General features: G+C 51.3%; 1 protein-coding gene across 6 annotated transcripts in view; it reads right to left on the bottom strand.

Annotated features, from left to right (window-relative positions):
- Window positions 1–11,814: 11,814 nt before the first annotated feature.
- ICA1 (islet cell autoantigen 1) overlaps window positions 11,815–26,975 on the bottom strand; it is a 137,569-nt gene continuing 122,408 nt past the window's right edge. For all 6 annotated transcript variants that reach the window (XM_037158874.2, XM_037158872.2, XM_037158873.2 and 3 more), the window contains 2 exons: window positions 24,444–24,713; window positions 11,815–12,088 (listed from right to left, as the gene is read on the bottom strand). In XM_037158874.2, coding sequence (XP_037014769.1) covers window positions 11,967–12,088; window positions 24,444–24,713 — 392 coding nt within the window. In that variant the 3' untranslated portion in view covers window positions 11,815–11,966. The remainder of the gene's footprint in view (window positions 12,089–24,443; window positions 24,714–26,975) is intronic.

Below are 26,975 nucleotides of genomic sequence, written 5' to 3' on the forward strand. Positions count from 1 at the left end.
CTGTAGACCAAGGAGCAAACTAGATGTAGGTAACTTGTATCATACATGTGGTTGTCTGTGAAATATGTTCACAGATTCTTAGATAGGTTTCCCTTCAAGAGGTAGAGATGAAACGTTCTCCCCTTAAGTGTGGGCTGGACTTGCTTATGAATAGAATACCACAAACGTGATAGGCTGGGACTCCTGAGATTATGTTATAAAAAGACAGGCTTATGTCTTGGGGCATGTGCTTTCTCGGATCACTTGCTATGGGGGAAGCTATGTAATGAGGATACTCAGGAAGTCTATGGAGAGACCCATATGGAAAGCAGTGGGGGCCTCTGGCCACCCACTAGCAAGGGACTGAGGCCCCTGCCAGGGACCATGTGAGTGAGCTTTGAAGCAGCCTGTCAGGCCGAGTTGAGCCTTGAGAAAACTACAGCCTCATAAGAGCCCTCGAGCGAGACCCAGCTAAACCAATCCTGGGTCCCTGCCCCTTGGAAGCGGTGAGATCATCAGTTTGTTGCGTTAAGGTGCTAAGTTTGGGGGTACTTTGTTACCCAGCGTTAGAGGACTCATACAATCCAGCAGGGACGCTCCGTGCCCCTCCCCCAACATCACCACCTGGAGTCTGGCTACATATCATTCTGGCCCATTAAATAAGGTTTGTCTTTTTTAGAATGGACACTTCTCGAAAGAAGCTCTTTTGGACTCAGTTCACGACAGAGCTTTCTCATGCAAAATGTTGTTATTTGAACGATTCACAGGATATTTGGTCTACTGTATGTGCCTAAAAGTTGCCTGACATTAAGCCACCTTGCCTAGGACACAGGAGCAGAGCTGAGGGGTGGGTGGGAATTAAGCCCTTGCAGAAAAAGGATTCCCTGTGGAAAATGATGCCAGGAGGGGTGGGATAGGTGATCCGTGTTTAAAGCTGGGAAGGAACAGAAAGCAGAATCTCAAAATACATATATATATTTGCACCTTGAATGTCTGTTTTTTTTACTTCAGTAAACAGGAGGCTGGTGACCCACTGGTCCTAATCTGGCCTAGCCCCTTCCATAGGCATTTGCATCTCTCAAAGAGGAAATAAAATATAAAATTTTCAAAGGTTCCAGGTCAGTTTGGTGATGGCCCGTCCCATGCAAAACAGCCATTTTTGTAACACCGAGAATCTGAACAGTTAGGTCATTTTTCCTCCAGAAGATCTTCTGATAACGAGGAGTGGGTTCCCTTTCACAGGACAGATTCTACTCAAGTGTTGGCATCAGTTTTAAGCGTGACTTTGATGGCATTCCCTTAGCCAGAACGGGCTCGGCCGGGCAGCCTGTGGATGTTATTTCAGACCGCTGTCTGGGTGAAGGTGGCTGCAGGGCTCCGCGCGGACCTGCCAAGGGGAGGAGGGTGCGCACCGCGATGGCAGCCTTTTCTCAGGTTTTCCGTTCCACTCTGTAAAGGAAAAGGGTTACACTCGAGGGACAGAAGTTAACAAAGGACACTGCTCAGGTGCGGCAGTAAGCAGCCTGCCATTTTTCCTATGGACTGAAATCAAGGCAAACAGAGTAATCTTAACTCTCTCTCCATTCATCTGTCTGCCCGTTTGATGGCAGACAAACAGCAGTTGTGGTCTCTCCTGCCTCCCTTGGCACTGACCACCCTGGGTGCTTTTATGAAGAACCTATTCCTCCTTTTGGAGTCTCCAACCCCTTCTCCCGATTGCTCCGCTGAATCCATGACCATTGCAGCAGGGCCTGCAGGAGGTTAAGAAGTAGCAGGAAGAGGTTCAAAACGGTCACACCTGGGGAATAAGGTCTGTGGGTGCGGGGAGGGAAATGCTGAGACAGGCTTTCCGCATACTTATATGCCCTTATGGAATGTTTGATTTCTTTCTACAATGAGCATTTATTTGTGATGTGTTGAAAAAGAAGACAAGGAAGCAACATAGCCTGTTGGCAGCTTCCTCCCCGGCCTGCACCCCCTTCTCACCGCGTATCCATCTATCATCCAGTTTGCAGCAGAGAGTGGAAATGACAGAGCTGCCTGCTTTACATGTTTCTGATACAAAAACACGATGAAATTCATCGGAACGATCAACAGGAGTTCAACCTCACTAGTCCCCCAAACAATGCCAGTTGAAATAATGTTGCCTTAAAATGGCATCGGTTAAAAAGAAGGATGCTATTCAGTGCTGAGAGGGTGGCCGGGACCTGGTCAGTCTTATCTCCGCTCTTAGAATAAATCAAATCGGTGCAGCCAGAACAAGACCGCGCCAGCACTTTCGACAAGTGGCAAAAAAGCAGGTCACAAGCCAGTGGGACTCCTTGGTTTTGTGAAAATACATATATATGTAAGAAAAGAAAAAGACACCCTCCCTCTGCTGCCCACGGTCTGTCCCCTGCACCGCTCCTTGCCTTCTGTAGGTGGGTTCATCGAGGGCCGCCACCCTGGCTACCGGAGCCTGCCCCGCCCCCCAGCTCTCCTCACCCCGCCCACACCCAGCCCGATTGGCCAGAAGACCAGAACACTTCAGACTGCCTCCTGGGCCCAATTCTCCCTCTTCTCCAGGTGCCTTATCTTTAACTGTGAACTTGGTTTACAGCTCAGGAAAACCAGCCTACTCGGCCCTGGGCTTCTCTCACCCCAGGCCCACCACTGAAGTCGGTGACACAGAAGAAAGGGCCCCTGTGGGTGCCCTGAGGACAGGTGACAGATGGGTGGCAGACTGCAGGTAGCAAGAGCTTAGGCTCCTGTGTCATCAGGACTGGTTCCCTCCCTGCTAGTTTCTTCCTCTCCATTTGGAGCCAAAGTCACAGCTCACCCAGGATGGCAGCTCCTGTTGGCAGGATAAAAATACCCCTCAGTTTGACTGCTGAGGCAACACGCACAGCCAACTCAACCACTCAGGGCCAGGACAGAGGAAACAGTGCAGAATGGCTGTGACCTGCCTGCAGGGAAAGGTGGCCAGAGGAAGCTCTCGCTTGCTTACACGTGGACGGTTCGGCCTTCTGGTGCTCAGAGGGAGCTCCAGGGAACCCAGTGCCTCTGCATCAGTGTGAATCCCACAATTAGCATGAACATTTCTGATTCTCATTGTTCATCCCCCCGTTTGAGAATTTATGGAAACTCTAGATCATTTCCTCAGGGGGAAAAAATTCAGAGGTGCATTTTCACACACAGAAAATTGCAAATGCTCTCAGAATACGCACAGAACTCTTGAAGCTAAGAGGTCCATAAATCCCTGGACCAAAATAGCATTTCTAACCCAGCCACTGGAAATAGCAATGAACTTCTAGAAGAGAGCAGAAAGAAGGGTGTTGATGTGTCCAGTGCCATGTCAGCCCTGAGGATGCTTTCTGTTTGTGCCGAGGCCGGGTGGGTAGTGAGGATGCTCCAAATGTGGAGCAAACCCGTGGGGCACTACCAGGGGCCAGAAATACCAGCAAGGAGACAGCTCAGACCAAAATCAGTGGAGGAGCTCCCCAGGAAGTGGCTGGAGAAGGAAGCCCAGAGCTGATGTTCAACCCAGCCTCCTCTGATGAGGCATTTATTTTTGAAAATCAACATCCTCTTCCCTAGCTTGCAGAGGAGGCCTGGGTGCAGGCCTCCACCCAGTGTCAGAGGTTTCCTGAGCACTTCCAACCAGCCATCTGCTGAATGCAGTCATAAAGAAGACGCCCATGCTTATGCCAAAGTGAGAGTTTATCTGACATGAAATGGGACTCAGGGGTCATATCTCAGCAAGTGGAGGGAGTGCCAGGCAACAGGAGCTGGGAGCTGGAGTGGGGAGGAATGGGGGAGTGCAGGGAGAAACTTGACAGAGGGCCTACGGGACCCTAGAATTCATCTGAGGTCCACATGTTCTCCAGGAGAACACTGTTTCGATGACTGTGGCCAAATGCTTGGGAACTCCAGAGTGAACATTTGGGCATGTTGAGAACAGTTGGGTTATCAGGTCAGTTTCCTACCAATTAATCATCAGAAGGCAGGGCGTAAGTGTATATTTTGTATTAAGACTAAAGATCCCCTCGGGCTGGTGTGGCTCTGTGAGTTGAGCGCTGGCCTGAGAACCAAAGGGTCACTGGTTCAATTCCCAGGCAGGGCTCTTGCCAAGGTTTCTGGTCAGGTCCCCAGTAGGGGGCGTGTAAGAGGCAACCACACATTAATGTTTCTCTCCCTCTCTTTCTCCCTCCCTTCCCCTCTCTAAAAATAAATTTAAAAAATCTTTTTTTTTAAGGCAACTGAAGATCCTGTTTTCAGAGGACAATACAATGAGGCGCAAAGGACAACATTTAGATGAGCAGCAGCACAGCGATACTCAGGCTGGCCCAGCAACTCGGCCATGCCCACGGGCGGGCCACCGCCAGCCATCTCCCCTCGGCCTCCGCGTGTCCTCTCGGCTTCTGCGTGCTCAGACTGGGTCACTCTCCAGGCCCTCATGGATTTACAGTACCTGTGCATTGCTTTCCTTCATTCTGATGGTGGGAAACATATTGTTTCATATCACTGCCCATTGAGAACGAAAGGAGGGAGAAGGTGATGCACTCATGACTCTTCTTTGGGTGGAAAGTTAACTCTGCCAGGATTACCGCCTTGGCTTCCAGCTGAGACCAGCTGGTCCTGGGGCCCAGAGTGTGACTTACTAGCCTGAGACTGTGTCTCTGCCAGCAAAATGGGAGCCAGAACAGCTTAGAAGGGGACAGTGGTGTGAGAGGCAGTTTGAATGTCCACTTGTATCAGCACCTTTACGTAGGACTTTTCCAATCTCCTGCAGGAAGGCCGAACTACCAATATTACAAGATTGTTTTCTACTAAAAATAAAACTCCCTTCTTTAACATACATTTTATTCTTTTCTTCGAACAGACTAGATTTTGCTTTATTCATTCATTCATTCATTCAGTTAGTTTACATTCAGTTGGTTTCAGGTGCACAGCACAGTGGTTAGACAGTCACTTACATTACAAATTGACTTCCCCCAGTATTTCCAGTACTCACCTGGCACAGTACCTAATCATTACAATATTATCGACGGTATTTGCTATGCTGTACTTACCTCCTTGTGACTGTTTTGTAACCGCCAGCCTGTATTTCTCAATCCCTTCACTTTTTCACCCAGCCCCCAATGCCCCTCTCCTCTGGCAACCACCAGTCTGTTATCCACATGCATGTCTCTTTCTGTTTCTGCTAAATGTTGATACAAGGTCTTCAAAGTCAACTTTAAAGACCTAGGCGTTTGGTAAAGCAGACCCAGCAGTACTCAGGAAATACTCTGTCTACCCTTGTCCCACCTCCCAGTCACTTGCAGTCAGGCATGTGACCATTTCTGGCCAATGGGCTCTGTGCCATTCCTTGAATGAAGCACAGCTCAGCCAATGGGCGCCACTCCAGTGCTACCCTTTCTTGCTGCAGGGACTGAGAGGCCCTGGGTCATGAGATCCACCATAAGCTGAGGATGCTTTGTTAGCATGAATCCCTGAGGGTGTGTGGGGCTGAGCCTCCCTGAACCGCTTTGGAAAGAGAGCATTAGTGAGAAAGGAAGAAAACTTCCTGTTATAAGTCACTGAGATGGGGTGGTGACCACCGCTTCAGGGGCATAATCTGGCCTGTCCTGCTTCCCCACAGGTGGGTGGGTGCCGGAGACATCCGCGCAAACACCACCGTGAACAGAGTCTTCTCGGGAGCCACATGCCTGCCAGCCCCCCGCACCCGCAGCCCAGCCTCTCTGCTTCCCCGGATGGCGCAGGGGCTCTCCACCCCTGCAGTGCCTTGTCCCTTTGGGGAGGACCCAGAATCCAACTTCTTCTTTCCTTTCTCTAAAGCCATACTTGTTGAGGCATCTAGTGAAATTCATCCTCTTTAGGGCATGGTTCTATGGATTTTGAGAAATGCAACAGTTGGGTAACCACAAACAGAATTTATAGAAGCATCCCACCCCACCCCCACCCCCCCCCGAGTTTTCTCAGGCCCCTTTGGAGTCAAGTCCTGCCCCAAATTCAGTCCCTGGAAGCACTGATCTGTACCTGTCCTTTAGATTTGCCTTTCATCACACAGCATGTAGCCTTTTAAAAAAATGTTTATTTATCTTTAGAGGGGAAGGGAAGGAGAGAGGGAGAGAAACATCAATGTATGGTTGCCTCTCACATGTCTCCCACTGGGAGCTGGCCTGCAACCCAGGCATATGCCCTGATTGGGAATCGAACCATGATTCTTTGGTTCCCAAACCTGTGCTCAATACACTGAGCTACGCCAGCCAGGGCCAGCATATAGCCTTTAAAACAAAAAACTTAAAAAAAAATTTAGAATGCCTGTAGATTGACACAAAAGTTGCAAAGATAGTACAAAATTCCTTATCCAACTTCCCGATAACATCTTATGAGAGTATCAAAGTGAGGAAACTGACATCAGTATGATACTGTCAGCTACACTGTAGACTTCATTTGGGTTTCATTCATTTTTCCACCAATGTTCTGTTCTTGTTGCAGGATCCAGTCCCAGATTCCATGTGGCATTTGGGTGCCCTGTCTCCTTAATTTTCCCACATCTGTGATCATTCTTTTCTTGTCTTGCATGGTGATGGCACTTTTGAAGGGTAGTGGTCGAATATATTGAAGAATGTCCCTCAGTTAGAGTTTGATATTTTTCCTATGACTAGCCGGGGCTATGAATTTTGGGAAAGAATACTGCAGAGATGAAGTTCCCTTCCTATGAGATCACGTTGGGGAGTACGTGACACCAGTGTGGGTGACCACGTTGTGGCAGGGACCCTGGCTCATTCCTGCTCACTGCTGAGCGAGGTCCCCACGCGTGTGGGTGCCGTGGTTCATTTATTCATGAGGTGAAGGATGTTTAGGTTGTTTCCAGTTTGGGGAGATTATGAATGAAGCTGCTCTAAATATCCACGTCCAAGCTTTAGTGTGGATGTAAATTTTTTCCCCTCCAGAGCGAGTTCCTAGGTGTGGGATTGCTGGGTCGTACGGTAAGTGTGTGTTTAACTTTCTGTGAAACTGCCAAACCGCTCTTGAGAATGACTTTTCCACTGTGCTTTCCCAACAACAATGTCTGAGTTCCAGGTGCTCTGTAGCCCAGCTTTTTTTGACCCGTGTTCTGGCTAGTGGTTCATTTAAAAAATGTCTTTCAGCATAGCAAGTCTGGAGTATGTCCCCTTTGTGTGGCAGAGACCCCACTTCACTTCTAGGTTCAGCACAATATTCTGCCCAACTTTATGGAAAAATCAGGAGCAACGCATTCATCCTATGTTCCTCCATTCCCATGATGATTAGGAAAGAGTTAACAAACCATGGGGAGAAAAGATGGGGCTCGGACAGGCTTCTGGGAGGGTGTGAGGAAGGAGAAGCCTCACACTCTTCCTTCCGCAGCACTTACCAAGTGAGCGGCTGTCCGCGAGGCCAGCTCACCCCCTCATGCTGCAGCTTGCGAGCACGGTGTTAAGTCCGTCCCCGTAGCGACTCCGTGAGTTGGGCTTGCTGCTGTCTGCAGTGGATGGATGAGAACATTAAAGCTCAGAGAGGGCCTATGGCTTATGGCTGGTGGAGCCTTGGCTTGACCACGGATTTGTCCAGCTGCAGAACCCAAACTCTTAACCACTGCCCTAAATTCTATTCCCGAAGAGTACATTGGGCCTAAAAATAAAGAGAGGAGGCCCTGGCCAGGTGATTCAATTGGTTGGGGAGTCAGCCTGTATACCAAAATGTTGCAGGTACTATTCCCAGGCAGGGCATACACCTAGGTTTCAGTCCAATCCCCGGTCAGGGGGCATAGGAGAAACGACTGACCGATGTTCCTCTATCACCTTTTCCTGCCCAGGATCCACTCCCTCTTTTTCTAGTAACAGCACCCCAGTTTTCCCTGGAGTAACTATCATTTCTCCGTTCTCAGTCCTTGAGGAACAGGCTTCAGGCATAAGCACATGAGAAGCCTGATCCCCCACCCAGTTCCCTCCCGGTAGCTGACTGAAGATTGGACCCAGGACCCAGTGTAGGCTCAATTCCAAAACTTTGCCTGGAGATGCAGATCCTTTCTGCTTTTTACGAGAAGCCTCTTGGAGTGAAACCATCACAGAGGGATTCTGTGCTGGGACCGGAAGAGGGGACAACTGGTGAGAATATTACCCAAGCCCCTAGATCTAGCTGTTCCTGAAGCATACGTTTTAGTTACCTGGGCAAATAAATACACCCCCTTTTTTGTTGGTGGTGTTCAAATGAGGTTGAGTTTTATTAGATTTCAGTAATGACATGTTCTTTGAACTTTCTGCTTTTCTTATCTGTACTTGCCCCTTGTTCAGGGTTCCAGGATCCTAATTACATTTGATGAAGAAGGAGGAGGAGGAAGAGTAAGAGGAGAAAGAGGAGGATGAGAAGAAGAAGAAAAAAGAAGGAGGAGGAAGAGGAGGAAAAGGGGAGGGGAGGAGGGAGGGAGTGGGGAAGGGGTGCAGGAGGAGGGAAGGAGGGGGAAGAAGAAGAGGGACATGAAGGACAAGGTCTAATGCAGCATTAGGAAATATATAATGTTACTTCTACCACTCCCTGCCCCACACCCATTACAAACATCAGTCATTTTTCAGAATCCTTCTCAGTGCAGAATTCTTGGCAGCCACGGCCAATCATCTCAGCTTGGCACCAAGCTGAAGAGACCTACAGGACTGCTCTGTGAGTGGTGCCGGTCGCTGGGCTGGGGAGCCGGTTTATATCAAAGCGGAGGATGAATTGCCACGGCTGTCTGGAGGGCACTAGTTGACCACAAAGACAGATGCGACTTTGATATCCTGGCAAAATCAGTAGTGCTAATAGTTAGCCCTGAGCCATTGCCAGGGTTGGCCCCTGGGGAGAGTTTTCTGCACTGGTCTCTGAGAAAGAAAAGCAAGGAGTTCAATTAGTGGCTCTTGGAACTGAAGGATGAGCAGAAGGCCGGAGAGCTCTGCTACCACTGACCCAGATGGCCAGGCAGCCTCCCATGGCACCTCGGGGGGGCTCAGGCCTGGCCCCCACACCCAGCGGCAAGACTGGATTGATGGGTGAGCCCCACCTACATCCCCCCCTGGCAACTCAGGGTTCCCGGGGCTGCCAACTCTGAGCAGATCACATTTTCTTGGGCATAAACCTCTGTCAAAAAGTGCTGGTTCTTTCTACATTGGTGCATTTCTAATTCTGAAGGCTGACGGATGTTTTTCTCACTCTCCCAGAACTCAAAATCAACTTGACATTTCTAAAATTACATTTTGAAGGCAATGAATCTATAATGTGCACCGAAGCCCATGCCAGCTGGGGAAAAACAGTAAGAAAGGAGGAGATAGAAATATTTCTGGCACCATCCCTTGAATTGTAAGATACTTCATCTATCGGTGGGGCAGAGGGAGGAGGAGCGACCGGGTGGGGGTGGGGGGCTTGCAGACCACCTACAACGGCAGTGAAGGCTCCAGGGGGCAGGTGCTCTCTGAACTTGCCTGAGGGCACCACTGCAAGTGGGGGTCAGAGGGGCCTCAGGATGGGGAATGAACATGAAGGAGCCCTGAGACTGGGCGTGATGAGGGTGGGGCACCTTTTTCTTCTTTGTGCCAGAGATGGGTGCTCTTCTCTGCTGAGGAGGCGCCCTGAGGTGGGCCCCCTGGAGAAGCCCCCCGGCCCAGCTGGCACACAGCCTGCTTTGAAGAGAATCAGGCCGCAGCTGCTTCTCCTTAAACAGGAGAGGTGGCCGAAGGGCTTTGTGCGAGCCTGGATCAAAACACGCCCATCATGAGGGATCAAGGGCCTGGCCAAGTGGACTGCAGATGGGAAAGGGAATTGAACTTTTTTTTTTATTTAACAAAAATGTAAAGAAAATTCAAGGAGAAAATGCCTTCCATGAGCGATCCTTTCCTTCTAGTGTTGCGAAGGCTCTCCAGCGACCACCATTCTCTGCTCCCCTTACTCACAGGTCCGTTTTAACAAGCAGCCTGTTAGGAGTTAAAGGGATCCATCCAACCTGGGAAAACACCACGTGCCCTTGCCCCTCCCTCCCCCCACCGAGCTCCCTGGGCCTTCAGCCGGGAGTCAGCCCCTCCGGATCCATATTATACTGCGGCTGCAAACAATTGTGACCCTGGGTGGAACTAGGAGTCCTTAATCTGCATTCCACACGGGGCAGCAGTCGTTAATCCCGTGCGTACCAGGTGACTCCGGAGTGCAGAGAACCGAGAGACGGAGGAGACTGGGGCAAACAGGGACCCCGTCCTTTGCGGTTGCAACACGAGGGAGTAAAGGAAGAGGCGTACTGCAGGGCCTTGGGCGGCCAGACAGCGTGCCAGGCTTGCGCTAATCAGGAGCCTGGAGAAGGGCAGGAGGGGAGTTGCCGGGGAGAGCTGAGGGGCGGTTCCTCCAAGGAAGACCACGGATTACACCTGGAGAAGTCCCTGTGGAGGAGGTGAGACCTGAGGAGTAGGAGCCTGGGGGTGGGAAGGGCCGTGAGGGTGGCCGAGGGTGTCCTGGGTGGAGTCGGCAGCAAATGCACAGGCCCGAAGACGAGAGAGAGGTTCAGGGTACAGCGAGCTCTCCGCGCCTGTGAGGGAAGGTTGAGAACACCTGGCTGAGGAACTGCTAAACGGATGAGACTCCTGGGACGGCCTCTGCAGGCCAGGAAGGGGCAGAGCCACACCCGCCACTTCACACCGAGCCCCGGCCCAGTTTCACCGACTGGCTTCTTCCCCTGTGGAAAAGGAGACCGCCTTCCGCCGTCTCTGTCTCCTGTCCCCAGGCTTCTTGTACAGGACAGTGGCCACTCCTGGGGCTGGGCCCTTCCATGGGGCACACCACTGGCAGCCAGGGGAGCCCAGCGTTCCCGTGGGTTTGGGGGAGACCCTTTCAGAGCTGGGAACTGGGGCCGCAGGAGAGCAGGAGAGGCCTCCCTGGCCTAGCGGAGCGTGTGGGGCCATTTCCTGGCTAAGCATCAGTTCTACCGTCACTCAGGGCAGCAGGCTCATCGAAAGGGCTGTGTACAGGTTTCTGCGGATGTGCTCTCATCTAGTACGCCGCTGGGGACAGGGGCCCGGAGGAGAGGCACCAGCTCTGTCTGGGGTTTCCGCCACTGCGGGCTGTCTAAGCCACTGGGGTTCCCACCTGCAGAACTGTTCCTCCCACCCGTGCCAGAGCCAACCAAAGTCCAGGTCCTCCTTCCCGGCTGCCGTGCCTGGGGGATGCCTGGGGTCCCGTCCGCGGCTCCAAGCATGTGTGACCTGTCCTCCTTGGTCCCTCTCCAGTCCCTACTGCCCCCACAGCGCCTCCCCACTGTGTCCCCACAACACATTTATTAACTTGACTTTGCATGTCGAATATCTTTTCCTTTTAATTAAAAAAAAAAAAACAGTTACTGTCACAAGGGACTCCAGAAATACATGCTTTTGACACTGGGATCCGCTTTTCATAGACAGGTTCATGCAAGTGGAGACCAGCTCAGCTCCTGCGCCCATGGCCACTGGGAAAGGGCTGAGCACAGTGTCTCTGGTTGGCCGGGGCTTTGTCCAGAGCTTGCTGGAAGGTGGTTGGCGGGCTGAGGGGTCCTCCCTGCAGCCTCCTTCCACTGGGGACAGAGGCAGAGGGTACAAGAGGAGGCATTGCAGCTTCGCCGGCCTCCGCTGCCCGTGAGGCTGCAGGCACATTGTTTAAACCTAACACAAAGTAGGTTAACGATTTGAACTTGGATCCCACAGTAGCCCAGTGACACATCAGCAGCCACGAGGTGGATTTTGGCAGAACGGCCAGCCTGGAAACCACCCCTCAACAATCCTGTATTGTTAGATCCACAGAGAGAATACACTAAATCCCTTTATACCAAATAAGAGTAAATAATTATACCAATATAAACAGGGCCTCTGACCCGTTCGTTTTATTAAAATGGCACGTAAATAGTAAAACAGCATACTGATTGCATCACCCTTCCATCAGCCCCCAGGTGTGTCTCGGAGGAGCAGCGTGTGGGCTCTGGGAGGGAGCCCGCAGACTCAGGCATTGAGCAACTCGTGTTCTTTATCGGTTTTTCCCACCGCGTCGGGATTTGATAGCGGGTCGAGGTCAGCGAAGAGGCTGAACCAGGCAGTCAGGTCCGAGGCAGCCTTGGCGGGCTCTGGGGAGAGAAGAGGAAGCATCAGCTCAGCCGCCTCCAGGCGCCCACCTCCACTGTGCTGCCTGGGGGGGCCCAGGCTCATCCTGAGAAGGGCGGATGCTCAGATCAGACAAAGGCCACTGCGCTTCAACTCTAAAACCAGTCGGCCCTGGCCACATAGCTCAGGGTGTTGTCCTGATGCACTGGAGTTCCAGGATCGATCCCCGGTCAGGGCACATACGAGAAGCAACAAATGAATGCGTACATGAATGGAACAACACAGTGATGTTTTTCTTTCTACACTACCTGCCCCTCTCCAAGATCAGTAAAACCAGTTAGGGAATTCCAGGTCCCTCTGCTTGCTGGCCGAATAACATTTCTCAACCACGCTGTAAAATTCAGGAAAGACGGAGCTCTTGTGTCAAACCCCACCTTCCCCCCCACCCCTGGGGTGTCCATAGCCCACGGAGTTGCCCCAGACCTCACACCCTGCCACTCCACCACAAGCAGGAGGAACCACAGTTATTTCAGAGATCTGACTGCATGGCTGAGGAAGCAATGGGCCTTCCAGTGTCCACTGAGGCAACCTTTCCCAGTCTGCTGGGCCACGAGAAGACACTCTTTAGGGCTTCAAAGGTACAGGCCCAGAAGGGGGCTGGAGCCCAGCCCTGGGAGCTCAGGGTCACTGCCTCCTGCCTTCCTCAGCCCTCTCCCATCAGGCAGCGGAAGGAGCCCTCGACACGCCTCCCCTTCTCCCACTGGCTCCAAATCGTCCTCACACTCCTTCAGCTGCTTGCACCGGACTGCCGGTGTTGCATCCTGAACACCCCAATTACAGAGCCAAATTGTTGCCCAGAGGAGGAGAGCATTTTCAAAAGAGTGCCTGATGCAAGCGATTTCTAAATAAGTCGGGGGCTCTTCTTTATCTAAACCGTTCCACATGAGAATCTAAGTTCATTGGCTTGGGTGACCCAGGCTTTTTTCCCTTCTCCAACAGGCGGGAGTATCAAAAGCACCAAGAAAATGTCTCTTTGACAGGTTATCCTTCTAGCTAAGAGCAGCTAGGAATGTGCTTGCCATCTGGCTACACGGAGTCTCAGAAAACATGGGTGAGACAGTTGTTGACGTGGTTCTGCTACGGTGATGGCGGAGGATGGACGGGACCGTGCCGCCAAAGCAGGACCTTCTCCATCTTTTCACTGAAATGGCGCCTCACTGTTGGCAGTACACCGATCATGTTACACTTCTGAGTCCCTGTCTTTTTTTTTCTTTCAAATCTCTGGTAGGCATATTACTTTTATTTTTTTAATCCTCACTTGAGGATTTGCATACTGATTTTAGAGAAGAAAGAGACGCATCCACTGGTTGCCTCTCTGGCTCCTATGTGCTCTGACAGGGGATCAAACCCACAACCTAGGTATGTGCCCTGACTGGGATTTGAACCTGCAAAGTTTTAGTGCATGGGACGATGTTCCAACCAACTGAGCCACCCTGTGATGGCAACATCTAACTTTTTAAACTTAAATATTTTATTGTTCATGCTTTAGGGTTGTCCCAGTTTTTCCCCCTTTGCTCCCTCCACCCGGCCCACCCCCCACTCCCACAGTCAATCCCCCCCACCATTGTCCCTGTCCATGGGTCACTCATGAATGCTCTTTCACTGATCCCTTCAAGGTATATTACTCTTCAATGAGATAATCAATGCATCTACTATAGAGCTAGAACCACTGTAAGCAAGGCTAGTTAGTAATATGCAAGTAATTACTGTGTAACATTAATTGAATTCCATGTACAGTTTAGCCCCCAAGGCACTTGGTCTGATAAGCCGAGTTATTTTGATTATGGTAAAGCAAGACTTGAGGCATCTCAGTATAGTTTGGTTGGGGGTGGGGAATAACCAAAGGAAAAAAAAAAGGAGTAACTTTCTTTAGCCACATAGGAGGTCACATGAAGAAACTGTACATATGCAGCAAGACTGATTTAGGAGGATTAGTCTATGCTTGATAGAGAATATCAACACATCTTAAAGACAGCTCCAGTGCAAACACACTACACACTCACTTCCCCTTCCTCCTAACCCCTGAAAAGGCCTCAGAAGGCCCTTGGAGAGTGGGTGTTGCCCTGCAGGGGAGCCCCCACGTTCCCCAGGCCTCCTCTGCTGGGGGGAAAACCAGGCACAACTCTGCACAACACGTAAAGGCACATCGTGGGAAAGGTTTCTCGTGATCCCAGCCACTTCCTTTAACTCTGTGTGGTCAGCCCAGAGAGAGGGGGATGACCCACGGAAGAGGGGCAGCTGCAATCACAGGCAAGAGATCCCCAGTTGAGTGGATGTGCTCTGGGGCTTCTTTCAAAAGAGAACAGATCTCAAGAGCTTGAAAGGCCCTCTCTGGACAACTAGGAACCCTGTCTGACTCTGTCTGAGAAGCACTTCAGCTAAAGGTAGCACAGCTCCGTGGCCTTTCCTATCTTGCTGTTTCTACCCAACCTTGGGGAGCAACCAGTCACAGGGAAGCAGACATTTGATTCCTTCTCAGTAGATTCGATAAAGGGAATTTACTTTATCGAATTAGGACAGTAAAAGCCAGGAGAAAAAGTCAGAATGTACTATCTAGGATCATGTGAAATGCTCCACCCTAGTAGCAGATGCTACCAGGGAAATCGGTAAAGATGGAAAATTGTGTTAGGTCAGGGGGAAGGAAGGTGGCGGTCATTTCAGCAGCATAAAATACTGTATTACCTTTCACTACGGGGCTGTGGTCATTTGGACGGTGTGCCTTTGGTGCAGGCCGTGGTGTAAGAGGACAAACATTTCTCTCTGACCAGCCTAATGTTCAAAACCAGAGGTCGTTAGATGGAGGGAAGAGCAGCCCCATCTCACTCCTGTGGCCGGCACAGCCGTGGCTCTCCACCACGGTGGCCTCCCAGGACGGGGAAGAGGGCGGTGTGACGAGACCGACCTTCTCTGGGGAGATCAGACAGAGATGGCCATGCCCAGGTCAAAAGGATGGAAAACTAGGGGAAGGGCTGGATTTTGAAACACAAATGAGAAATTGCTGAGGTTAAAAACATTTTTGCCTGTAGCTTTAAGCCCATTTTTCTTCTCAAGTAACATCATTTCACGGTCGCACCAAAGATTATCAGCAGCCTTCCAAGGAAATCAAATGTTTGTCTGTCACGAACAGAAAACATGTAAAAAAAGGTGAACACCATTAAATGTAGTCCTGAGACTAGCAAACCACAGTCTTCTCTACGCCCAGTATGATCCAATTCATTTGTTTTCCACACAGCTAATTTGGGAAACCTGGTTAACGCAGATAAATGCATGGCAGCCCAGTCCCTATATACGAGGAAAGAAAGCCCCGTCCCTTTGGTGGCGGTCCCTTGCAACGGCGTTTAGCCTGTACAGCCCGACATCCCACAATGTCCCTTGTGCTCTGCCTGCCGGTCAGGACTAAGAGGTGTGCAGCCGTCCTGGAACTTCACCAGGTGAAGCTTCTTGGGACATGTGCTTTAAGTTTATATGTGAAAGTCCTATCTTCTCAGAGACAAGAAATCATTTGTTTAGTCTGCTTCGCAACCCCTACTGCATTCCGGGTCCATCATTGACTCTGACCGGGACTCGCCACCGCGGGGTCCATCACGGCTCACACCGGGTCCTTCTGCTGGGATGCTCTGGCCACCGTGTTTTCGGCAGAGAAGCTTTGGTTCCTGAGAAGGCCCTCGTAGGGCATCAGGTGTGCACGGCGGTGAAAACAGTTCTGCGGCAAGAGAGCCGCTCAGTGCATGTTCCGAAAATGATAACGATTTAATGCTGTGCACCTGTGCTGCCATTCGAACCAGGGACTTGTGTATGGAATCAGGCCACATTTGTCCGTGCGCATTGCCGCCCCAGCTCCCAGAGTCATGAGCCCCTCGAAGGCAGAGACTGTCCACCTTTATATCCTTCAGCGCAATGCCTCACGCACGATGGGTGTTGGGTTAAGATACACTATTGAATAACTATTTCAATCCGTGAAAAACACACTTACGACGCGTTAAGAGATGGCAGAGCAATGCTCGGCACGGTGGATGCAGAAATCCTCGCTGGATGAACCGTTCCCCTTTGGGCAAGTGGCATACGGGCTTCTCTATGAAGACTAACGGGTGACCCATGAAACGGGGCCTGTGGCCTACTTACTGGCACTCAAACAATGAAAACATATATGAAGTTTTAAAAAGTACTGCCATTCATTAAAGGTACTTGAGTGTGTAGTTCACATACTTCATAAACAACCAACAGCACCAGATTCTGAGGGAACTTTCTGGGATGATGGAAATGTTCTAACACTGGGTTCTGGTGACAGCTGCATAATATAAATGTACCAGAAATCCATCAAACTGTCCTCTCCTAATGGGTGAGCTTTATGGCATGTAAATTACAGTGCAATGAAGCAGGTTTTTAAAACAAGCACGATTTAGTGTGGTCCAGGAGTAACACAAGCTCCCTGGCTCCTAGGAAGTTGGCCTGTGAGCACCTTGTTTCTGGGCCCAAATCGCATCGAGCAGTGGTAAATGGGGGCAGTTAAAACTGTGGTTCCGTTGTGTGCCGTGTAAAGCTGAAAGAGCGAGAGCCGAACAGTGGACTGTACCTTTGTCCCTACAGCCCCCTCCCAGAGGCTGAGGGTAGCAAGGCCTGCTTGTGCTCGGCAGAGCCCTGCAGCCGGCTGGCCGCTCCTCGGCCTCCCAGAGCAGCGGTCTCACCAGCGCGGGAGCCACCCACTGCCTGGGCGCTGGTGGGACAAGTGCACGGGGGCCAACGCTGACCTCCTTGAATCGGAATCCCTGGGAGCGGAGCCCAGGGAACTGTTTCAACAGCCCTTCAACGGTGGTTAAGCACGTGCAAGCTTGGGAGGCAACATAGATGGGCTCCACCTCCTTCAGAATCAGGGCCATCTTGGCTAAAGCCAGAGCTGGGACGAGGAGACAGGCCATCCTAGGAAACAAGGGGGTCCACTGCAGAACCCCGCCTCCTTCCACCCGAGCTCTTCCAGCTTGAAGCTCTTTGACCTTGTCAAGCTCTCTGACCGAGTCTGGGGAGGCCCATGCTTCCAGAGGGAAGCTGGACTAACTCAGAGAAGAGCCGGGGAGAGGCGTGGCAGTTTCCCTCCCTGCTTTCTGGGTGCTACCCGATGTGGTGGGAACACAAGAAAGTTCCTCCCATTTGAAAAATATGCGCTGCATTCATTTTTTAAGAAGTGGCCACAGAGAACACTGGAAGGAAGAGGCAGATTCAAAGCATAAAACAGAAGATGTTTCCAAAGGAGGCAGGTCCACAAGGAGCTCCTCTTGCTTTGTGTGATGGGCATGTTCCCAAAAAGTAACACCTGAATAGAATGTCTCTATATCAAGTCCTCATTGTAAAAGTGCCAGAAAGACAACTCCCATTTTCAAGCCTATCATTTAAAGGACTGTAATGGCAGATTCCTTCTAAAAGACATGACATGTCTTCTAACTGGGTTCCTTTGCAAAACTGAGAGTTTTTGCACTTTGCTCACCTCAGGAGCCACACAGGTGACAGCAGAGGATACCAAAGCGGGGAGAGCCCCAAAGCACCCCTCTTTGGGGACTAAGAAGATGGGGACAGTCTGCCCCAGAGTTTTCACAAAGACATGGGCATCACTGGCCTCATGTCCTGTGGTGTGAAGCAGAAACAGCAGCCAGCTGGCCCGGTCCCGCTCTCCGCTCAGGACAGCTGCGAGCATCCCTCTAACAGCCTGACTACGTGTGCCTGCAGGGGGGGCAGCCACTCCCGTGACACCAGCTATATCTGAGCTCAGCTGCAATTTCACCCTGGATCATATCACTTTGGGACTTATTTAGGGGCAATGCAGGTAATTATGGACAGAATGCTAAGCCAGATTTCAAATGTCCCAGTTTCCGTCGGGAAAAAAAATTCCATTTAAAGAGAACTTAGTGTGGCTAACATTCCTGTCATCGCGGTCAATTCTCTACTTGGTGTTAGTTGGCTGAGGCATTAACACGAAGGTGCAGCTGGAAAGACGTCTTCCATCTCAGAGTAACTGAGTCAGGAGGCAGGTGCTGGAGGGTGGGGGTGGCCAGTGCCGAGTGCTCTGTGAACAAAATGACTACCTGAGCTCTCCGTTCCTTTGGTACGTCGACTGTGCTACCCATTTGCAGAAAACACACATAAAATTTTACTGGAGCAATCCTGCCTCCTTTACTTACATAAGGGAAAATAGAAATCAGCCAGAAATAACAGCGGCCAGTTAGAGCTGCAAGTAAAGCCAAAATAACACCATGCAGAGGAGCACTTTACTGTGAATGTAACTTCACCAGCCCGACAGCAGAAGCCCAGGTTGGGCCAGGGAGTTCTGGGGCAGGGTGGGTGGTGCAGGGGATGGTGGCCACACCCCAGTCGTGATGGACAGGCACCAGGCTGCTGGCCAGAGTTCCCGGCTCTGAGCCCCAGTGCCCACACCTGCAAAGGGGATGAAATCCCTGCCTCACTGGGTTGTTGCATGAGTAAAGTGTGATCTTGGAAGTGAAGCCAGGGGGTACAGAGGCTAGAGAGACGGCCCTTAATACATCTAAGCTGAATCTGGAGTTTTGGACGGCTCAGCAGTTATCGGGACCAGCCCTTGACAGTATCATCCTCAGGTTCAGACCTTAGGATTGTCTTTCTTTTAATCCAGTGGTTCAGTGTCAGTTGCTCTCTCCCTCCCTTCTTGCCATCCATCCATCCATCCATCCATCCATCCATCCATCCATCTCCTGCTCTTTAAGCATCTATTATACTCCAGACACTGAGCTATGTTCTAGAATGTGAAGGCGAGCAATGCGAACAGGAGCCCTGCCCATGACAACCTAAAGCAAGAGACAGAAACTGAAACCAACTTGACAGTGAGGTGAGGGAAGGGGAACGATTAAAGCTGGGGTGTGCCGGGAATGGGGAGAGCAGGAACACCTCACGCTGACTGCCATGGCCAAGCCGCGGGGGTGGGGGCGCAGGGTCAGAGGAGGTTCCCTGTGTGAAACCACACTGAAGTGGGGAAACCGATGCACGAGAAGTTGGGCCTCCTTTGAGCAAGCGCCATGGGTGTGTGGGTGGACAGCGTGCTCTGGGGGAGGGGAAGCATGTGTCCAGGCCCAGTGGTGGGGAGAGCTGGGCGCACTGAAACCCGACAGGGCAGGAGCCCAGCCTGCTGACATAATACAGGGCTCTCGGGCAGAACGATGTCACTATGTCAGGGGATGGGGTGCAGGTGTGGGCAGCAGGGAGACCGGGGCCAGTTCTGGAGGGCCTCGTGAGCCGGGCAGAGCAGGTGAGACCTTACACAATAAACTGCAACAACTTGGCATGCCTGGACTGCCTCATCTATAAAATGAGGGCCCACTGGGTGGCCATCAGGGGTCCTTGTACGGGCTGGTGAGGTCGCTCTGATCCTGCAGATGTCCAAAACCTATGGCCGCTCCTCAGCAGGCCTGGGTAGTGCTGCTCCTTGGACAGAACAAACAACTCCATTTGCTCATGAGGAGAGTGACTGCTCTGCCTTCAAACTGTCTTCAAACATACCCCAGGCTTCCCTGTGAGTCCCAGAACTACCAGTTGCCTGGAGCCAGGCGAGGCCAGGAACAGCAAGAGGGGGGCTCTGGTCGAGGAAGGGTGAATGTGAGGGAGACCGAAGCCTGACACCGAATGGGTCTTACATGGAAGCCCCTCTGCCCCTGCAATGGCAACAGCACCTTGGAACTGGGCGAAACAAAGGAGCACCTGGACGGAGCATGGGGCAGTGTGTTCGTGAGAATCTGGGACCAGATTCCTGCCTTCTGTTTGCAAAATTCTGAACTAAAAGATGTCCTGGTGCATTTACTGTGAGCATCAGTGTCTGTGACTAAGTTCCCTTTGGGGTGGAGGTGGTGAACGGGGAGGAACGCGGCACGAGGCCCAGCAACCTGCCTGTCTCCACCTCAGGCAGCCGCTCGCTGGCTGTCCTCCCACCCCCTTCAAGTGGCCCCAGGATAGGACAGTGTCCTCATCACTACACGACACAGGAAACCCCAGCCCCTATCATGCAGGAACTTAGAAATCCTAGCTAACATTCACTCCTTGTTCAAATTTTCAGCACAGTTTGATCCTAAATATAAGTTGCTTTGTTTTGCTCTCCTAGGGCTCAAAATGGCGGTGGGATATATAGGTTCTCTTACTAAATTCCCTTTCCTTTTTATTCCCCAGGAGGTCAAAGAGAAGAGGGGAGACAGCGGGGGATGAGGAGGTGAGGAGGGGGCATAGTGAAGGGGTGGAGCGGGGGTGGCAGGGGAGGGTGAGGCGCAGCCTGTGCGAGAGCCCTGAGGTTGCTGTGGAGAGAAACATCCACATGTGGTTCCACTTATTTACACATTCATTGCTTGATTCTTGTATGTGCCTTGATTGGGGATCAAACCCACCTCCTTGATGCATCAGGGTGACACTCTAATCAATGAGCTACCCAGCCAGGGTCTCCGCCTCAGCCTTCTCAACACTGACCCTGAGGACGCAGCCCCACCTGGCCGTCACAGAGAGTGAGGACAATGGGGACCCTGGGCCGCAGTGCCTATGAGTGAATGTGTAAGCGGCTGTGAGCCCAGGCGATCACATTGCAGACAGTCTCAACTTCAAATAGTCTCCTTGGAACACCCCCCAACTCCTGTGGTTGACAGGGGCCCTGTCTCCCCACGCCAACATTCTTCCTCCATAACGATCGCTGTTCATTATCAGTCCTGCTCCTCTGGAAGCCTCCAGGGAGAGGCCTCCTGGGGAGTCACGTGGCCATCACAGACCTGGTACTGAGGTTAAAGGCACAGGTTGCTCAGTCAGAAGGTTCAGATTAAAAATCCAGCCCATCTCCTACCAGCAGTCTGATCTCAGGCAGATTAGTCCGCCACTCTGTAGCTCAGTTTCCTTCAAATGGAGATGGGGACAGCACCTGCCTGGGAAGGGCGTTGTGAGGACTGAGTCACCACACAAGCACACGGGACAGTGCGTGGCTCAGCGTGGGCCACGTGGAGCACTGGCAATGGTCGGTTCACCCACTGCCATGGTGGGTTCATAGCATCTCAGTTTCAGACCTCTCAGCATCTCTGAAGCGGGGGTTAACGCGGGGAGGAGAAGCCGAAATTGGCCTGTGGAAAGGCGGAGGGCGCACGTTTGGATGACGTGGGTCTCTCCTCATACACCATTCAGTGGGGCGTGTGAACACCTCATTTTGCAGATGACAAGGCACAGGCCTGGCACACTGGACGGGCCTGACCGGTTGTCGCAGAATGAGTGACAGGAGGGGCGGGGTCTGCAGGACAGAAGGCAGCTCCGCATTCCCCGCGGTTGGTTTCGTTTGAGCCTTTGAGCCAAGGGAGCCTTTCTACTCCATGTTGAGTCTGACGACTTAGTTATTTCAGTATTTACTTAATTTGGTTTTTGAGATGATGTGGATATTTAGGGAAGGCAGTTTCAATGGGCGGCATCAACAGTTGAGCAGTTATTGAGATGCTTTTGCATGAATTCATGTGCTAGATGGATTTGGGTAGACTATGGGTGCAGTAAAAAATCCGCAGCCAATGTTTGTTTTTTTCTCCTCTTGGGGGGCAGGGGTGGTGAGGGGAGTCCTGACGAAAGCATAGAATGTGGCTGTAAGCGCATCACAGGATCAATCATCGAAGCAGGGAGCCTGTTCTTTATGGGTACCACATGTTCCGGAAGGTCCCCAAGTCAGGCGGCAGCGTCAGGGTGGAATTGCGGGAGCCCCTGCTGGGTGTCCACAGGAGTGGTGGAAGCTGAATGGACTTCCTCTTCCAGACACCTCAGTTGCGCTATTTTTTGTCTGTCATTTTGAGTTCCATAGCTATTCAGTTTGTAGCTGTTGGCATGCAAAGGAAATTCAGAGGTTACAAAATAACTTCTTTCACGTTGATCTTGATAGAACCATAGCAGAAGAAAGGAAACTTGTAGCAGCCAGTGGATCCTTTTAAATGGTAAATCAGATCACGTTCATGCTCAGCCCAAGATGCTGTGATGGGCCCCAGGTTCTTCCAAAGGCTCTGAGGCCCTGAGTGGCCCAGCCTCTGTCCCTTCCCTGAGCACCCTTCCCCCTTGTTCTGTGGGCTGCAATCACAATGCCCTTCCTGCAGACCCCGGGCCACTGGGAGGGACTCATCCTTCCCTTTAGCACAGGGCTAATCCTCTCACCTCCTGCCACTCGTGGCTCAGATCTCATCTTCCCTGGTCCTGCAGTCTGCCCTGCCCTGCAGCCCCGCAGCCCTGGCTCCATGTTTTCTTTGCTCTTTTTCTCCTAAGGACTGACCAAATGACACCTTTTCTTTTCTCCATACCATCGATCAATTTCTAACTGACAGTGTTATTTGCAGCATTGTCGAGTGCATCATCTTCTTTCCAATGGATGTGAGTTCCAGGGAGGCAGAAGCCCTGCTTTGTTCTCAGGTGAATCCGAGTGCCTGGCCCTCAGAAAGGCCCAGCAAGGATTTGTTGAACAGGCGAGAAGTCAGCCCAAGGGAGACTGTCGTCTGAGAAGTAAATGGCCTCCCTCGGAGGGCCTCTTTTTCTCTTTCTACAGTAGAGCTTGCACCTTTCTGGTGCTGCCAGAACAGCTCCCTCCTTAGACCCAAGTGTGCTTTTGGGCCTTTCCCTTGGACTTGGGACAGGGCTCAAGCGCAAAACCCTGGGTCACTGCTGTCATCACAGCTCCTGGGCATGGCTCTGTGAGCTGAGATCTCACCCTGCCTGCTCAAGAAAAAGGGCGGGGAGCCCTGACTTCTCAGCTGTCGGAGCGGGACACTCACAAGTGTGTGGCACAGCCACCCCAGCTCAGTGGGAGCACCGACACCAGCGGGCTCTGTGGTGTCTCTGAAACGTGAGGCCTGAGTGGGGTGCATCGTGCAGCGCAGCCAGATGGAGAGCGAGCTGGCTGTGGAAGCCGCCCAGGTCTCCGCCTCTCCCGCAGTCGTTAGCACCTCCACCACAGGTGGGTGGGGTGGGACTCCAGTCTCCCTGCCTCTGCTCATCTGGTGAAAGAGTCAGTGAAACTCAGAGGTGAAACCCAGGGCAGAAAAGTATTTTTGGATTCATCCCTCCTATCTCTAACTTCATATCTGAAAAGAAATGAGATGGCTATAAAATAGGACTCACGAAGGAAGATAAAAGGGATGATGTGTTTAAGAGGAAAGAGTTTCTTGTCTTGCTCACTGGTTCTTGGTGTGTCCATGATCTCATCTTCAACAAGCTAAGGTTTTTTTTTTTTAATAGCACATAATTACTTAATCATTCCAGCTCTGCCGTTTGCTTTCAGCTCTAAGTGCCAGATAAACAAGGTGTTTATTAAGGAGATAGTCTAAATTCAAGGAAAAACCAAAACAATTTGGGAACTCCTTAATACTATCTTGCAATTAAAGCAACATGAAAGGAGGAAAAAGCTGTTGAAATGCTAGAAAACGGTTTCCTTCCCAAGGTCTGGTGGATTAGAGCTCGAAGTTAAAAATTTAAATTTCACCCTGAGACTTGGTCTCTGCATCCTCCATCAATGCGGTTCCCAGGCCAGCATTTCTCCACCAGCACGCGGGCTGCTGGCGAACCCTGGCATACCTTGCACCCTCAGCAGTGCTTCTGACCCTGTGATGAGGTGGGAACTCTTCCTGCTGTGGCCAAGGATGTGGAGGACTGCGGGGGGAGTGGGGGAGAGCATGCGCTTCCGGCAGGAGTGAGACCGCTGAGGTCAGGGCGCCCACAGCGTGGGGGTCGGCCAGAATGGGGATCCAGCAAGAGCAAAATAAAACTTAGTGTGGGGAGAGTCAAGAAGCCCAGTGGCGTGTCAGCGGGCTCTGATAAGGCAGGTCTGTGGGGATGTGGAGAACTCTGTTGCACAGGAATGTACAAGGGGGCTCAGCGAAGGTGACAACTCGGCAGCGACGGCCAAGCCGCCAGGGCCGTGTCGGTGAAGACAATCCGGCCCTCTCCCAGGGGCCACAGACCTGTGTAAAACCCAAAGACAACGAGACCGAGCTCCACCCTGCTCACACTTTCTGGGTAGGAACTGTTACCACAGGAAGAGCATTGCAAGGGGAAATCGAGTTAAAACACTGCAATGAGTCTTAAAGCTCAGATGTGATTCTAAGACTGCAGCTAAAAAGTCACTGGATAGAAAAGAAAATTATAAACATGAAACAACAAGCCAAAAAGACACTTAGACATGAAACAAAAATCAGAAAACAAAAGACAAAAAAAAAAGAAAAGAAAAGAAATAGGCCTATGGATTTAAGACAAAACAAACAAACAAAAAGAATGAACAAACCAACCAAAAAACCTCAGTTCAATCCATGCAGTACATACCTTGTAGGGAGGCCTTTAAGTCTTTCATATTTTGGTCTAAAAGCTGCGAAGGAAGGAATCCTGAGCCTGTCTGGGGCTTGGAGTCTGGCTCTCCTGGGGCCACCGCAGGTGCTGGCTCCTTCAGCCGACTGTCTCCAAACACAGCGGCCCACTCCTTGCTGAACTCGCCCTCTTCCAGGGAGGAGGCGTTGAAGATCTCATTCAGCAGCAGCAGGTCATCTTTGTCAGCACCTTCCAGTTCCGTGGTCTCTGCCATCGGGCCCAGGCAAGCTGATCGCAGTGAGAGAGCACAGAACCCATCACCACCAGGGGCCTGAGCCCTCGGGACTTAGCCTGCCCTGCCACCCAGGATGGCAGAGGACCCCCCACGCCCTGACTGGCCCAGGGAGAACAGGGCAGCGGAGGATGTCAGGAAGTCCAATGATGACCAACAGAGGCACCCTAGCAGTGAAGAAAGGCACCCCCTTTTCTGCACTGCTATGATTTTCTGCACATAGCAGTGGTTTGCCTGAGGGCGTGAGTGGAAGGCTGACAGGAAAACAGGGCAAATCATGGAACCACCTAGAAGGTGAGCTCCACAGCCCTGGAAGGTGGGAATGCACATGAGACCAGAGCAAGAGCCCCTGGACCACCTTTTACCTGCTGTGTGACCGCAGCAAGGCCTTTATATTCTCTCTGAGCCTCTGTTTTTCATCTATAAAATAATATTCCTAATGCTTGCCTCAAGCATTCTTAGGGGGTTGTCGGGAAGCTCAAAATGAAACAACTTCACTGCCAGTCCAGCAGGAGGACTTTAAGGAAGAGGGCCATTCTTACAGTGTGAACATGGACAAACTACGAGTGAATTCGAGTCCAATGGGGGCATCACCACCAGAAAATCCTGGAGCCAGACCTTACGTTGGGTTTTCTACATACTTTGAAAACCAAAGGCTGATGGTTTTATCAACTGTGGCTTTGTTGTGGTGGCTAACTGCCACCAGGCAACTGCCAGTGTTTTTGTTCTCAGCCATGAAGAGAAAGAACAATGCCAATTTATATTTTCTCAGAGCTACATGGCAATTCTGAAACTGTCCTAGTACGTGAGTTTAACAGGTTTTCCTCAAATATATTAGATAATTACCCAGGAAAGGCTTTTTTGAAAAAAAAAAAAATGTTTATCTCTGTCAGCTTAACTGGATCTACTTTTAACCACAGTTTCTATAAAGATCTACAGATTGTGGGGATTTTTGATGTGCTGAGCAGACTGGCCTATAAATCAGGGAGGGGAGGAGGCCAGTCACTCTCGTATTACTGTGGTTTAGAAACACTGGCACAGTATCCCTGTAGTCGGACGACTGTCTAATTTGAGCATTCTTACTGTTTGTGTTGTCACAGAACTTGGCCCCAGATGGAGCCTGTAGGGGCGGCGGTGAGGAGATGTGGGCACGCGCCCTCCCTCTCGCCCCCTCCTGGGCATTGCCCTTTTTACACCCAACTTCACTGAGGTCTGTACTTCCTACTTTCAGCTGGGACTGAAATGTCCAAACCTTTCCCCGTGGTTTACTTTTCTGGCCTGACAGAAACCAGATGATTGCTGAGCCAGACCCAGTTTAAATGGAACCCATTCAGATCAGTGTGTAGACCCCAGAGGAACAGATAGCTTTAAACAGCATTGGAAGTTATGGGTGTTCTTCCTGAAGTCACTGCACGGCCCTCTGCTAAGTCAGACCTGGTGGGGGAGGGCCGTGCCCGCCTTCCTCCAGATGTCAATCCGGGGAAGATCACGACCAACACCAGCAACAACAAAACAGATAATACACCCTGAGCCTCCCGGAAACCACTGCAGACTGGAGAAGCCTCAGCTCTGTTTCCCTGTTCGGGCTTGGTGCCACGGCCGGTGTTCCGAGTGGACTCTGCTGGGAGTCTGGCCAACTTAGCATCCCTCTCTTCCTCTTCTTGTTTTCCCTTTGGGAGAACACCTTCTCCTACGATCCTACTGGGATACCACTCAGAGCCTCATCTCGCCTCATCCTGGGACGATGTGTGACCCAGGCCGAGCCACGGTGACTGCCACAGGGGTGGGCACAGGCCAGAGGCTTCCCTGAGTCTGGTGTATGGGAGCCGGAGGGGAGAGGTGCTCTCTTTCTCTGGGATTCCAGGTTGTAAAGATGCAGCCTTTGACGGCCCCAGTGACGAGGGAGCCAGCACAGAAGGAAACAGCACCAAAGCTGGGAGAGAGACTCCTGAGAGCACTAAGCCCCTGGATCCAGCCTTGCTTAAAGCCAATCTGCCACTGCCACATGGACTAATACCCAATACAGTCATTGCTTTTCTTTGTAATTTTAAAGCTAAACTATTTAGAGAAGGGTCCCATGACTTTCGACCAAAAGCTTTCCGACGAACACACACTTAGTGACAAAAATGAGAAAAGGACCCGTGGTGAGGATGACATTGTCTAGAGCTGGCTCCGAATGAAGTCTGAGGTCTACCCTTGAATTTGGCCTATTGCTCCGTGTCCTGGTTTTTAACAGTGAAAGCAGACTGCCCAGTGGA

This window comes from Artibeus jamaicensis, unplaced genomic scaffold (assembly GCF_021234435.1).
Source record: "Artibeus jamaicensis isolate MK-2021 breed Jamaican fruit bat unplaced genomic scaffold, CSHL_Jam_final contig_923, whole genome shotgun sequence".
NCBI classification, from domain to species: Eukaryota; Metazoa; Chordata; class Mammalia; order Chiroptera; family Phyllostomidae; genus Artibeus; species Artibeus jamaicensis.